The sequence below is a fragment of the Haliotis rufescens genome, unplaced genomic scaffold (genome assembly GCF_023055435.1).
Source record: "Haliotis rufescens isolate VD_foot unplaced genomic scaffold, xgHalRufe1.0.p SCAF_7, whole genome shotgun sequence".
In the NCBI taxonomy this organism is placed as follows: domain Eukaryota; kingdom Metazoa; phylum Mollusca; class Gastropoda; order Lepetellida; family Haliotidae; genus Haliotis; species Haliotis rufescens.
In genome coordinates, this window is record NW_025964361.1 from 950,235 (window position 1) to 965,990 (window position 15,756).

The 15,756-nt window shown below is 45.9% G+C and overlaps 1 protein-coding gene across 1 annotated transcript in view; it reads right to left on the bottom strand.

The window, feature by feature from the left end:
• Nucleotides 1-15,272, bottom strand: part of LOC124139642 (cytochrome P450 3A8-like) — a 29,950-nt gene extending 14,678 nt beyond the window's left edge. Inside the window, exons 1-7 of the mRNA XM_048387709.1 lie at nucleotides 15,124-15,272; nucleotides 13,367-13,463; nucleotides 12,138-12,190; nucleotides 5,225-5,321; nucleotides 4,070-4,192; nucleotides 1,970-2,058; nucleotides 872-1,020 (exon numbers count right to left, since the gene is read on the bottom strand). Coding sequence (XP_048243666.1) covers nucleotides 872-1,020; nucleotides 1,970-2,058; nucleotides 4,070-4,192; nucleotides 5,225-5,321; nucleotides 12,138-12,190; nucleotides 13,367-13,463; nucleotides 15,124-15,197 — 682 coding nt within the window. The 5' untranslated portion in view covers nucleotides 15,198-15,272. The remainder of the gene's footprint in view (nucleotides 1-871; nucleotides 1,021-1,969; nucleotides 2,059-4,069; nucleotides 4,193-5,224; nucleotides 5,322-12,137; nucleotides 12,191-13,366; nucleotides 13,464-15,123) is intronic.
• Between the last annotated feature and the right edge of the window lie 484 nt (nucleotides 15,273-15,756).

Sequence of the window (15,756 nt, forward strand, 5' to 3'; positions counted from 1 at the left end):
CCCCCGCCATGTCATACCAGAGAAGTTCAAATGATGGAACTTGTTGTTACCCTGTCTGGCACTCGGCCTAAAAGGCCTAAAACAAGGACTGGTTGGCTCGGGAGTCAGTATACCGTGTCTGAGTAGGGTATTCATGTGAAGCTATGGCATGGTATCTCAGTGGGCTAGCACTATAAAATCAGCATTATTCCGGACAACTAAAAGCTGCCACACAGACTAAGAGTAATGTTTGCATCTAGCATGTACAAAATGTTGATGGTTCCATCCCCCGCCATGTCATACCAGAGAAGTTCAAATGATGGAACTTGTTGTTACCCTGTCTGGCACTCGGCATAAAAGGCCTAAAACAAGGACTGGTTGGCTCGGGAGTCAGTATACCGTGTCTGAGTAGGGTATTCATGTGAAGCTATGGCATGGTATCTCAGTGGGCTAGCACTATAAAATCAGCATTATTCCGGACAACTAAAAGCTGCCACACAGACTAAGAGTAATGTTTGCATCTAGCATGTACAAAATTTTGATGGTTCCATCCCCCGCCATGTCATACCAGAGAAGTTCAAATGATGGAACTTGTTGTTACCCTGTCTGGCACTCGGCCTAAAAGGCCTAAAACAAGGACTGGTCGGCTCGGGAGTCAGTATACCGTGTCTGAGTAGGGTATTCATGTTAAGCTATGGCATGGTATCTCAGTGGGCTAGCACTATAAAATCAGCATTATTCCGGACAACTAAAAGCTGCCACACAGACTAAGAGTAATGTTTGCATCTAGCATGTACAAAATGTCCTGAATAATTACATGCGTCCCTTAGTGTCGCTCCCTTCTTTCTATCAGTACAGACACCTGAATAAAGATTAACCATGGAAAACTTACTTATAAAAACAATGTATGCTGAGTTCAGGCCATTAGACAGGATGGTCTTGGCGTTCTTGACAAATGGGTCGTCTTCGTTGTTGAGGGCATTGACATCCATTCCAAATGCAGTCCCAGCTATCACGTCCATGGTGTACTTCTCCAGAAACCTGCCACACAACAGCCAACACTTACTCCCACAATGAAGACTCTTGGATAAGGGAGAGAGTGAATGTTGTTTTATGCTGTGGTCAGCAATATTTCAGCCATATCATGATGGCCTGTCAATAATCATGACTAACCATGACACAGATACCTTATGGGTGAAAAATCACATTTTGACTTCTTTATATATTTTAAAACTACGGTTTCTCAGGACCATAAAAGTACCATTCATAAGCTTCAATTTATATTGATTACAGAGATATGTGGCATCAAACATTTGGACTCATTTTCTGCAAAGTCCCATTTTCAGACTTATCATGCTTATACCTGTTTATGTAATAATCGCAGTTTTTAGACATAATGGCTGATAAATTGAACATATCTTGAAACTAAGTAACTAAGGTCCTTTTTCTAGAATATTGGGAAGGATGAGGAAAAGAAAGTCAATATCTTTTGTTCTTGCACAAAATCTTTCATAAGTTGACAAGATGTTGCACACATAGTGGTATCAGTCCTACACAAAAGCACCCATGCGATACTTCATGTTTCAACTGCAACTTGAATTTGAATACTTTTAATTTTATTTATCTTAAAAGAGAGTTGTTTGTCTAAAACTAAATAATTTGTTAAAACGTTCCTTTAAAAGCGATGACATGAAAGGAGATCACACAGAGAGGTTATTTACAAATTAAGTCAATGGGGTACCTCCTTTCCCCTATTAATCAAGTGTGGAGAAAATAATGAAATTAGTGAGACTTAGGGTCAAAGAATACGTAAAAAACACTTCACCAGAACAACTAATTCACTAGAACAGGAACACTCATCAGCAGCCTTAGACTTAAGCAACAAGTCGGAAACCAGAGTCTTGTGGCATTCCTTCTGATCTAGTAACATTGAAAGTATTGGGCACTGACTTTATCCTAACTTCATATAAAATATCCACAATTTAGTTACTTTTTTATCTCCACCTCCTCCTTGTTCTCCGCCCGCTCGGTCAACAGGTCCACCAGCCTGTCACTCATCCTGTTGATTACCGGCATCATCTGACCATGAGACAGACTGCATACATGTTATGTCCATATTGCTAGACTGACATACTTAACTAACACTTTGTGGATTAGATCTCAAATGAACCACAGGAACTCAATGATAGCGTGTATAACATAATATATTCCTGTAGAAAAAAATCACATCCCTCTATATACATAGAGACTATGTATATAGAGGGGTGTGATTTTTTTCTCGATGATAGCGTGTATAACATAATATATTCCTATAGAAAAAAAATCACATCCCTCTATATACATAGAGACTATGTATATAGAGGGGTGTGATTTTTTTCTTGATGATAGCTTGTATAACATAATATATTCGTATAGAAAAAAATCACATCCCTCTATATACATAGAGACTATGCATATAGAGGGGTGTGATTTTTTTCTATACGAATATATGATGTTATACACGCTATCATCGAGTTCCTGTGAAATGAACCTATCATCAGTTGATGGTGTTATATATAATTCAAATAACAAAATTAAATCTTAAAATATTGCCAAGACATTGCTCACCAGGTAGACTCCTATTATATATTTAGTGATGTTAAAGATGGACTAAGCCAATTGGCAAACCTTGTCCTATCATTGTGCTAGGTATCCTCCTTAAGTTTCGAGTGCATCATTTCCTGTGGATTGACGATGCACAGACTAAGGACAACACGCCTAATCATGAAGCTCACTTGTACCTTTGGTCTCATGAGCTAAAACTCCATAAACAGCAAGAGAATCCACTTAACATTGCTATGTGTGGAAAGTTTCAAAGAGTACTATGAAAGACATGAATTTTGCTCCTGAAAGGAAATGATTATCATGATTATAGGAGGGCAGAAATAACATGGACAGATGAACATTTCAAAACCTTTATCAGGGTCATGAGTGGCCGCCGTGGTCTTAGGTCCTGCAGGATCCGCTGATCAACATTATTCCAGTTGTTGTGGGTTTCACTGGAGTTTCTACAGCCCTGTCTGCAGCCTGCATCTCTTTTCTCCATATTAAACTAGACACCCCTTGATGTAACCGAAATACTGTTCAGTGTGGCGTAAAACTCAATTCATACTCTCACTATGTGTGGTATCCTCCATATCTCCAGGGATCGCATTTCGGTAAACCCATACACTAACCCATGTATCCATTCCCAGAATACCCACCCATTACTTTTATTGACATTTTACTGACCAATCAAAAGTTGACATATGGGCAAGGGAAAGGGTAAGGGGGGGTAACTCTTATTACCTAGAAACCAAAGCCACCACCAGTTATAAGGGACAAGAAAACATCTTTTCCATCGAAAAGATTCTTAAGGGCTTTCTTTTGCATGTCAGTAAGTTTTTTAATGTTGAATTTCTCGCAAACTTGATCCTAATCAATGGGACAGGCCGCCATGTTGTTGATATTGCGAACCGTACATTGAGGCTAGTTTGTAACTCGAATTCTGATCGGTACATTAGACCTAGAAGCATTGCCAATAAAATTGGCAAATGTAACTCAAGGGTGGGTAATTTGAGATTGCGAGAACCATGGGAATGGATCCTGGGGATAGCGTACATTTATCAAAATGCTAGCCCTGAACACATAGTGGATGTGTATGTGGCTGCTTGTACTAGTCCAGACTAATGCCGGTTTTATAGTACTAGCCCACTCAGATACCATGCCCCAGTTTAACATAAAAAACCCACTCAGACACAGTATACATCTCCTTCACACCAAACCCCAGACAGGGTAACAACATTATTACCATCTTTTAACGTCTTTGAAATGACGCACTCGGGGATCAAGCCCCCACTCTTCCTCATGTCCATTAGACAATGGATGTGGTCTCCACTCTGTCAATATATGACAACACACATCAAACAGGTCACACATTGTGACCACCTGATCCTCATTAAGTTTTAATTACAAACATGGGGTACTGGCGACTGATTCTGCCCTAGAATCCTTGTCGGGGAACTGATCGAATTAAAGCTTGTCAATGATAAATAAAGATAAAGAGTCTTACCCTCTTCAGCTTGCCTGCACTAAACGTTGGCGTCATGAAGTTCCGAATGAATCTCCAATGGTCATCTTTTGAGAAAACCAGAGACTGATCCATCGGGAAGCCAACCATTGCCTTGGGAATCTCCTGTATTGAGAAACAAAGCTCAAGCTAACCCATACATTACATACATACAGAACTGGTGGAATACCCCACAGGTAGAAATTTGACAACCAATGAAAAGTATCATTAGAACCATAGAATATGTTGTAAAAAAGATGATACTGCCCTATGCTTGATAAAGAAAAAATACATGCTGGGCTTGATTAAAATAAATGTTTAAATCCATATTTAATCAAATTAAATTATTCTACTGTCATGAACAAATTTAAGTCCCACTATGGTTGAAAATATCATCAAAAAGTCAAACAGTGAATGGAGTGACAGACAGCAATGCATACGACTTGTAATCTCATTAAAATCAGACCTTTACTCCGATAGCATGAAGATCTGACCACATATCCATAGGGGGTCAGGTCAGATTCAGGTTACCTTCTATTCGGCCAATCTGCCTCAATGCTCCTAAATTCATGGTATGAGTGAGCAAAGCATTCAGATAAGCATATCTGATATCTGTAACTTGAATATCATCAGGGAGATCGAAATGCAAAATAAGAAACTGGTCTGATTTTTTGTTGTTTTATTTCATGCTGTCGTTTCTGAGTGGCATGGCATCTGCAGCCAAAAGGGTGTACTATGGATTGTATACTGTGTTCTGTGTTGATCTTCCTTTGCTGGGATCAAATTTTCAAATTGAGGAGACAAAGAAATGAACAGTTATCATTTTAGAATGCTGACATGTGACTGGCTCAAAAACCCAAACATGCTTGTTTTAGACTGGGCATTTAAAGTTTAGGGTTGATTTGATGCAACATCTCATAACACACATCTTATTTTATTGGACTAAAGGATCTGATCTTGAAGAAATTGTACCACTTTGTAAGCTGGCAAATATGCACACAAGAAAGAGTAGGCCAACTGCAGGCATCATAACATGCCATTACATAACCAAAACATGGATTCCAGGTGAGCTTAAACTTAACACTGGGATATTTCTAAAGTTTTCACTGTCTGTCACTTCTAAGTGAAATTGAATGTTTGATACTATAGATATCTGACCTGTCTGTTGGGGAAAAGGTTGAAGTCTTTCACCATTATCTGTTTCATCATCTCGTCATCTGATATCAGAAGCATCGGCAACCGGGTCATGAAGATCCTGCAATAAACTTCCTTACTACAACCAGGACCTCAACCTTTTAGTGGCTGGAGGAATTATTAATCTAACAAATTAACTTTGCTAGGCCAAAATATAAATACATATGTGATATTTGATAGGTTTCTTTTCACATTTGTCAGTAAGTTATTTTAGTCTGTTGTCTAGTGGGGAGAAATGCACACAAACTCTGTTCAAAGTACATTGGCTTTAACATATATCAGCTATGATTAGTCTGAAATGGTTCTCATTATCTTGCTGGTCATTGTGACTGAAATTTTAGGAAGATACATCTTGTCAAACCCAGAATGAGTGAGTGAGTTCGACCGGGCAGGGACACCAGAAATGGGCTTCACACATCGTACCCACATGGGGAATCAAACCCGGGGCATCGGCATGACGAGCAAACGCCTTAACCACGAGGCTACCTCGTCACCCCTAGCAATATCACGACGGCAGGTTACAAGAAATGGACTTCACACATTCTACCAATGTGGGGAATCAAACCCAGGCTTTTGGGGTGACCAGGGAACACTTTGACCACAAGGCTACCCCACCGTCCTGTCAAACCCTGACCAACTTACCCCACCATCCTGTCAAACACTGACCAACTTACCCCACTGTCCTGTCAAACCCTGACCAACTTAGCTTTTGGGGTGACCAGCGAACACTTTGACCACAAGGCTACCCCACCGTCCTGTCAAACCCTGACCAACTTACCCCACCATCCTGTCAAACACTTACCAACTTACCCCACTGTCCTGTCAAACCCTGACCAACTTAGCTCTTTGGGTGACCAGCGAACACTTTGACCACAAGGCTACCCAACAACCCTGTCAAACCCTGACCAACTTACCCCAGCGTCCTGTCAAACTCTGACCAACTTACCCCACCACCCTGTCAAACCCTGACCAACTTACCCCACCACCCTGTCACACCCTGACCAACTTACCCCACCACCCTGTCTAACCCTGACCAACTTACCCCACCACCCTGTCAAACCCTGACCAACTTACCCCACCACCCTGTCAAACCCTCACCAACTTACCCCACCACCCTGTCAAACCCTCACCAACTTACCCCAACACCCTGTCTAACCCCGACCAACTCACCCCACCACCCTGTCTAACCCTGACCAACTTACCCCACCACCCTGTCTAACCCTGACCAACTTACCCCACCGCCCTGTCTAACCCTGACCAACTTACCCCACCACCCTGTCTAACCCTGACCAACTCGCCCCACAACCCTGTCTAACCCTGACCAACTTACCCCACCACCCTGTCAAACCCTGACTAACTTACCCCACCACCCTGTCTAACCCTGACCAACTCACCCCACAACCCTGTCTAACCCTGACCAACTCACCCCACCACCCTGTCTAACCCTGACTAACTTACCCCACCACCCTGTCTAACCCTGACCAACTTACCCCACCACCCTGTCAAACCCTCACCAACTTACCCCACCACCCTGTCAAACCCTCACCAACTTACCCCAACACCCTGTCTAACCCCGACCAACTCACCCCACCACCCTGTCTAACCCTGACCAACTTACCCCAACACCCTGTCTAACCCCGACCAACTCACCCCACCACCCTGTCAAACCCTGACCAACTTACCCCACCACCCTGTCTAACCCTGGTCAACTTACCCCACCACCCTGTCTAACCCTGACCAACTCACCCCACCACCCTGTCTAACCCTGACCAACTCACCCCACCACCCTGTCAAACCCTGACCAACTTACCCCACCACCCTGTCTAACCCTGGTCAACTTACCCCACCACCCTGTCTAACCCTGACCAACTTACCCCACCACCCTGTCAAACCCTGACCAACTTACCCCACCACCCTGTCAAACCCTGACCAACTTACCCCACTACCCTGTCTAACCCTGACCAACTTACCCCACCACCCTGTCAAACCCTGACCAACTTACCCCACCACCCTGTCTAACCCTGGTCAACTTACCCCACCACCCTGTCTAACCCTGACCAACTTACCCCACCACCCTGTCAAACCCTGGTCAACTTACCCCACCACCCTGTCTAACCCTGACCAACTCACCCCACCACCCTGTCTAACCCTGACTAACTTACCCCACCACCCTGTCTAACCCTGACCAACTCACACCACCCTGTCAAACCCTGGTCAACTTACCCCACCACCCTGTCAAACCCTGATCAACTTACCCCACCACCCTGTCTAACCCTGACCAACTTACCCCACCACCCTGTCAAACCCTGACCAACTTACCCTACCGTCCTGTCACACCCTGACCAACTTACCCTACCGTCCTGTCACACCCTGACCAACTTACTCCACAACCCTGTCTAACCCTGACCAACTCACCCCACCACCCTGTCTAACCCTGACCAACTTACCCCACAACCCTGTCTAACCCTGACCAACTTACCCCACAACCCTGTCTAACCCTGACCAACTCACCCCACCACCCTGTCTAACCCTGACCAACTCACCCCACCACCCTGTCAAACCCTGGTCAACTTACCCCACCACCCTGTCTAACCCTGACCAACTCACACCACCCTGTCAAACCCTGGTCAACTTACCCCACCACCCTGTCTAACCCTGACCAACTTACCCCACCACCCTGTCAAACCCTGACCAACTTACCCCACCACCCTGTCAAACCCTGACCAACTTACCCCACTACCCTGTCTAACCCTGACCAACTTACCCCACCACCCTGTCAAACCCTGACCAACTTACCCCACCACCCTGTCTAACCCTGGTCAACTTACCCCACCACCCTGTCTAACCCTGACCAACTTACCCCACCACCCTGTCAAACCCTGGTCAACTTACCCCACCACCCTGTCTAACCCTGACCAAATCACCCCACCACCCTGTCTAACCCTGACTAACTTACCCCACCACCCTGTCTAACCCTGACCAACTCACACCACCCTGTCAAACCCTGGTCAACTTACCCCACCACCCTGTCAAACCCTGATCAACTTACCCCACCACCCTGTCTAACCCTGACCAACTTACCCCACCACCCTGTCAAACCCTGACCAACTTACCCTACCGTCCTGTCACACCCTGACCAACTTACCCTACCGTCCTGTCACACCCTGACCAACTTACTCCACAACCCTGTCTAACCCTGACCAACTCACCCCACCACCCTGTCTAACCCTGACCAACTTACCCCACAACCCTGTCTAACCCTGACCAACTTACCCCACAACCCTGTCTAACCCTGACCAACTCACCCCACCACCCTGTCTAACCCTGACCAACTCACCCCACCACCCTGTCAAACCCTGGTCAACTTACCCCACCACCCTGTCTAACCCTGACCAACTCACACCACCCTGTCAAACCCTGGTCAACTTACCCCACCACCCTGTCAAACCCTCACCAACTTACCCCACCACCCTGTCTAACCCTGACCAACTTACCCCACCACCCTGTCAAACCCTGACCAACTTACCCCACCACCCTGTCAAACCCTGACCAACTTACCCCACTACCCTGTCTAACCCTGACCAACTTACCCCACCACCCTGTCAAACCCTGACCAACTTACCCCACCACCCTGTCTAACCCTGGTCAACTTACCCCACCACCCTGTCTAACCCTGACCAACTTACCCCACCACCCTGTCAAACCCTGGTCAACTTACCCCACCACCCTGTCTAACCCTGACCAACTCACCCCACCACCCTGTCTAACCCTGACTAACTTACCCCACCACCCTGTCTAACCCTGACCAACTCACACCACCCTGTCAAACCCTGGTCAACTTACCCCACCACCCTGTCAAACCCTGATCAACTTACCCCACCACCCTGTCTAACCCTGACCAACTTACCCCACCACCCTGTCAAACCCTGACCAACTTACCCTACCGTCCTGTCACACCCTGACCAACTTACCCTACCGTCCTGTCACACCCTGACCAACTTACTCCACAACCCTGTCTAACCCTGACCAACTCACCCCACCACCCTGTCTAACCCTGACCAACTTACCCCACAACCCTGTCTAACCCTGACCAACTTACCCCACAACCCTGTCTAACCCTGACCAACTCACCCCACCACCCTGTCTAACCCTGACCAACTCACCCCACCACCCTGTCAAACCCTGGTCAACTTACCCCACCACCCTGTCTAACCCTGACCAACTCACACCACCCTGTCAAACCCTGGTCAACTTACCCCACCACCCTGTCAAACCCTCACCAACTTACCCCACCACCCTGTCTAACCCTGACCAACTTACCCCACCACCCTGTCAAACCCTGGCCAACTTACCCCACCACCCTGTCAAACCCTGACCAACTTACCCCACCACCCTGTCACACCCTGACCAACTTACCCCACCACCCTGTCTAACCCTGACCAACTTACCCCACCACCCTGTCAAACCCTGACCAACTCACCCCACCACCCTGTCTAACCCTGACCAACTTACCCCACCACCCTGTCAAACCCTGACCAACTTACCCCACCACCCTGTCAAACACTGACCAACTTACCCCACCACCCTGTCTAACCCTGACCAACTTACCCCACCACCCTGTCAAACACTGACCAACTTACCCTACCACCCTGTCAAACACTGACCAACTTACCCCACCACCCTGTCTAACCCTGACCAACTTACCCCACCACCCTGTCAAACACTGACCAACTTACCCCACCACCCTGTCTAACCCTGACCAACTTACCCCACCACCCTGTCTAACCCTGACCAACTTACCCCACCACCCTGTCAAACACTGACCAACTTACCCCACCGCCCTGTCTAACCCTGACCAACTTACCCCACCACCCTGTCAAACCCTGACCAACTTACCCCACCACCCTGTCAAACACTGACCAACTTACCCCACCACCCTGTCTAACCCTGACCAACTTACCCCACCACCCTGTCTAACCCTGGCCAACTTACCCCACCACCCTGTCAAACCCTGACCAACTTACCCAACCACCCTGTCAAACCCTGGCCAACTTACCCCACCACCCTGTCTAACCCTGACCAACTTACCCCACCACCCTGTCTAACCCTGACCAACTTACCCCACAACCCTGTCTAACCCTGACCAACTTACCCCACAACCCTGTCTAACCCTGACCAACTCACCCCACCACCCTGTCTAACCCTGACCAACTTACCCCACCACCCTGTCAAACCCTGGTCAACTTACCCCACCACCCTGTCTAACCCTGACCAACTCACACCACCCTGTCAAACCCTGGTCAACTTACCCCACCACCCTGTCAAACCCTGATCAACTTACCCCACCATCCTGTCACACCCTGACCAACTTACCCTACCGTCCTGTAACACCCTGACCAACTTACCCCACCACCCTGTCAAACCCTCACCAACTTACCCCACCACCCTGTCAAACTCTGACCAACTTACCCCACTACCCTGTCTAACCCTGACCAACTTACCCTACCGTCCTGTCACACCCTGACCAACTTACCCCACCACCCTGTCACACCCTGACCAACTTACCCCACTACCCTGTCTAACCCTGACCAACTTACCCTACCGTCCTGTCACACCCTGACCAACTTACCCCACCATCCTGTCACACCCTGACCAACTTACCCCACCACCCTGTCAAACACTGACCAACGTACCCCACCACCCTGTCACACCCTGACTAACTTACCCCACCACCCTGTCACACCCTGACCAACTTACCCCACCGTCCTGTCACACCCTGACCAACTTACCCCACCACCCTGTCAAACTCTGACCAACTTACCCCACCACCCTGTCAAACTCTGACCAACTTACCCCACCACCCTGTCAAACCCTGACCAACTTACCCCACCGTCCTGTCTAACCCTGACCAACTTACCCCACCACCCTGTCAAACCCTGACCAACTTACCCCACCACCCTGTCAAACTCTGACCAACTTACCCCACCACCCTGTCAAACCCTGACCAACTTACCCCACCGTCCTGTCTAACCCTGACCAACTTACCCCACCACCCTGTCAAACTCTGACCAACTTACCCCACCACCCTGTCTAACCCTGACCAACTTACCCCACCACCCTGTCAAACCCTGACCAACTTACCCCACCGCCCTGTCTAACCCTGACCAACTTACCCCACCACTCTGTCTAACCCTGACCAACTTACCCCACCACCCTGTCAAACCCTGACCAACTTACCCTACCGTCCTGTCAAACCCTGACCAACTTACCCCACCGTCCTGTCTAACCCTGACCAACTCACCCCACAACCCTGTCTAACCCTGACCAACTTACCCCACCACCCTGTCTAACCCTGACCAACTCACCCCACCACCCTGTCAAACCCTGACCAACTTACCCCACCACCCTGTCAAACCCTGACCAACTTACCCCACCGCCCTGTCTAACCCTGACCAACTCACCCCACCACCCTGTCAAACCCTGACCAACTTACCCCACCACCCTGTCAAACCCTGACCAACTTACCCCACCGCCCTGTCTAACCCTGACCAACTCACCCCACCACCCTGTCAAACCCTGACCAACTTACCCCACCACCCTGTCAAACCCTGACCAACTTACCCCACCGCCCTGTCTAACCCTGACCAACTTACCCCACCACCCTGTCTAACCCTGACCAACTTACCCCACAACCCTGTCAAACCCTGACCAACTTACCCCACCACCCTGTCAAACTCTGACCAACTTACCCTACCGTCCTGTCAAACCCTGACCAACTTACCCCACCGTCCTGTCACACCCTGACCAACTTACCCCACCGTCCTGTCACACCCTGACCAACTCACCCCACCACCCTGTCAAACCCTGACCAACTTACCCCACCACCTTTCCATAAGTCTGGCACCAGTACAAGTCAGCTCCATGCATTCCCTGGAAATAGTCATCAAGAGTTCATCACCAAATCAACAAAGGCTAACAACAAATAGTTCTCTGACAAGGACTTCAGAAAAATGGGCATTACTCATTTCCTCTTGTAAAGAGTGAAACAGTAAAGTTAAAATATTTTTTTACAAAAGAGTTTATCTTTTATTATTAATACATTTGGCCATGTTCAACTCCAAGGGTCCAACATATTTGAATGTTAATTATTACTTTCATTCAAATCCTCTTGGAGAAGAAAAATAATAATACTAATTATTTTATTTTTTTATATTCATTATCAAAAGGAATTGTAAATATATTACCCTCATTGATTTCAATTTACCTCATAATTACCAATGTTTTGCCTTTGAAACATTCTCACAAAACTGAAACATGCCTAACACTACTAGAAGGCATTGTGTATTCATGCATAATACTGTTTGTACAAGACTGAAACATGCATAATACTGTTGGCCTTAACCTTAATGTGTGCACCTTAGATAACAGCGCCACCTGTGCATTTGATCAACTTGAAGCAAGTAAGTAAAACAAAAGGGTCATGATCAGGGACAAAAATACTGAAAAGGTCTACTTAACCCAGGGCTAATGTACATTGATGTTCACTTGGATACAAATACCATTAACCTGTCCAATTAAAAAATACAATCTCTCTGTTTCATCATAATGTATCAGCATAATCCCCACACCCACACCCACCCCCAGTACACTGGTAGACCCAAAGCCCTGAGAAATAAAAGGATAAACTTGTCTGATCTGCAAATGGTAATGGTAATTATGAAACACCTGTACTTTAGTTTATAGTTTGGTCAAGTGGCTGACTTGATATATTTTTTGAGCTGCATATGAGGCACAAACCTAACCAAACCCACGAAGATCCAGGTCAGAGTAGGTCTTCAGTAATCCATGCTTGCCCCAAAAGGCGACTAAGCTTGTTGTAAGAGGTGACTAATGGGATCAGATGTTCCAGTTTGCTGACTTGTTTGATGCATGTCATCATATCCTAATTGCATACATCGATGCTCATGATATCAATCACTGAATTGTGTGGTCCAGACTTGATTATTTACAGACCACCATCATACAGCTGGAATATTGTTGAGTGCCGCGTTAAACAACAAACAAACAAACAAAATGTCATCAAAGCACTCGGTCAGATATACTCACACTCTTCAAGATGGTCATCAGGTTGCCGACAATGGGCCTGGGAGGGGGGCCATCTATCCCCAGCTTCTTGAAGATCCCATGATGCCAGGACATGTACCTGGCAACAAAAGACAGAGGTCGTCTTACCCTCATGCTCAGAGCACATCAAATTAAATTTGAATCTTAGTAGGTTCCTTAGCTTAATTGGTTTCCAAATTTCACAAATTTGGAACAAAAGTGTTTGGGTTTTTTCCACGAAGTCTATGATGGGTCAGTGATGTATATAGGGAAAAGGAGTGAGTATGGTTTTACGCTGCTTTTAGCAATATTCCAGCAATATCATGGCAGGGGACACCAGAAATGGGCTAACATTGAACCCATGTCGGGAATCGAACCTGGGTCTTCGGTTGACGAGCGAACGCTTTAACCACTAGCCTACCTGACTGCCCCATAGGGAATAGGAAAACGAAACCCTGTTAGTTTGTTTTTTCACCCATCCCTCAATACAATACAAAAGATCCATTTTAAAACCTGATTTTGAACAAATCTTTAGATATTGGAAAAAATAATCTGTGAACAATCTAATGGAAGTATAAAAATGAAAAACTAGTATACTCCCAGGGGAGCTGAAAATGTAAAATGAATACTTCTCTTTGTAGGTGTTGTTTAATATTCCAGCTATATGACTGCGGGCTGTAGATAATCGAGTCTTGGTCAGACAAACCAGTGATTGATATAATGAGCAACAATGCATACTGTTAAGGTAGGTTGTCTAGCTATCAACCAAATGACCTGTTCCATTAGGTCGACCTAATGTACCCAGAATCACCTGTTGATTGGATAACAGAGAGTGAGTGAGTTGGGTTTAACGCCACTTTTTACAGTATTCCAGTTATATCGCGGCATGTCAGCTTAATGTGGGAGGAAAGCCCGAAGTGATGTAGGTCTAAGACGTTTACCACTTCGGTGAAACCCATGAGCATGGGTATGGTGCTGACAAACCTAGAAACATAATCAGGGCAAACAGGGATTCGAACCCACAAGGGACTGAACTCTGCACAGCCCCGCGGTGCCTTAGACAAGTGGGCCACCCATGCCCCCAATTGGGTAACAACACCAGGTGCATATCCCTTTTGGCCTGGCGCTTCTGCACTGCCAGCTGTCAGTCTCATAATTAATCCCTTGACTTTTCTGTAACAACTCCCACAGGATTCAGTTAGGGTCTATAGAGTCTATATTCTAGATTGGCATAATCAACAGGCAAAAACAGTGGTTCCTGAGTGTGCATAGATCCAGAATTATTGAGGATTGAAGGCTGGCTTAAGTTACCTCCCTTAGTTCAGGAAAGCTGCACTGGTTGCAGTTTTAATCCTGACAGTTCTGGTGATCTGTCCGTCAGTTATATCACCAATTGTCTTTTAATAACCAGTTTATTCAATATGATCCATGATAATTTTCATCTGAGCTAGTAATGTCATTTAACATTGTTGTAACAAAACTTCTTTAAAAACAGGTGAAGATTTGGCCTGCAACACGAACTTCTATCAACTCATGTTTATTTACTACATATGCATGTATAAAAACTAATTAAAGAAAGTAGCGTCTATTTTTTCATTCCAACTTTTCAGTTACCCAATTCTTGCGATTTTATTCACGTTTCTTTTCAACTCTCGTATGCTTCACCTACGATGAATGATAGTAAGCTTAATATTATCGAACATGTCATTTATGTACAAGGATGCCTCCACCTTGACAGCATACCAAACATATTTACTTACGTGCTGTATAATGTCAAGACGCCAATCAACATCAACAACCAAAGAGGCACGTCGAGCAGGCCAAACACCTCCATTTTCGGCAAGCTCCGGTTTTGACACTGTGCAGCTACTGATCTGCATCTGAACGTTTGTTTGGCCTATATATAGTCTCACGCCCCCTAGCGGTGGCCTAGAAATAAGACGGGTTCCCTTGAACGTGTTTTCAGTACATGCTAAGCACTAGGCAACCTGTTTATATAATCTTTGTATTTAGGGCTATGTATGTTTTGCAAAAGGGGTTATTAAGTGCAAAATCTCAGTTCGCTCGCTAGCATTCGCAATATTATTTCGACTAAATATATATATGCAAGCATTCGGCTTGAGACGATCTTCCATACAAGTACACACAAGGTGTTTTTAATGTTTATTTGTTAAAGAGGTCACTCATATCGTGCAGAAGACTGGAACAATGACTACTTCAATATTTACATTTTTAATACGCAGAGAAATTATTTGAAGACTTATATCTGATATTAATTGTAAACAAGGCATCATTCTTGCAATTTCATGTTGGAATCAAACTGGGACAATCGAGGACATTATCCAGTGAGCCACCCTATCGCTATAGGATAGCTACGTATGTTAATCATATTA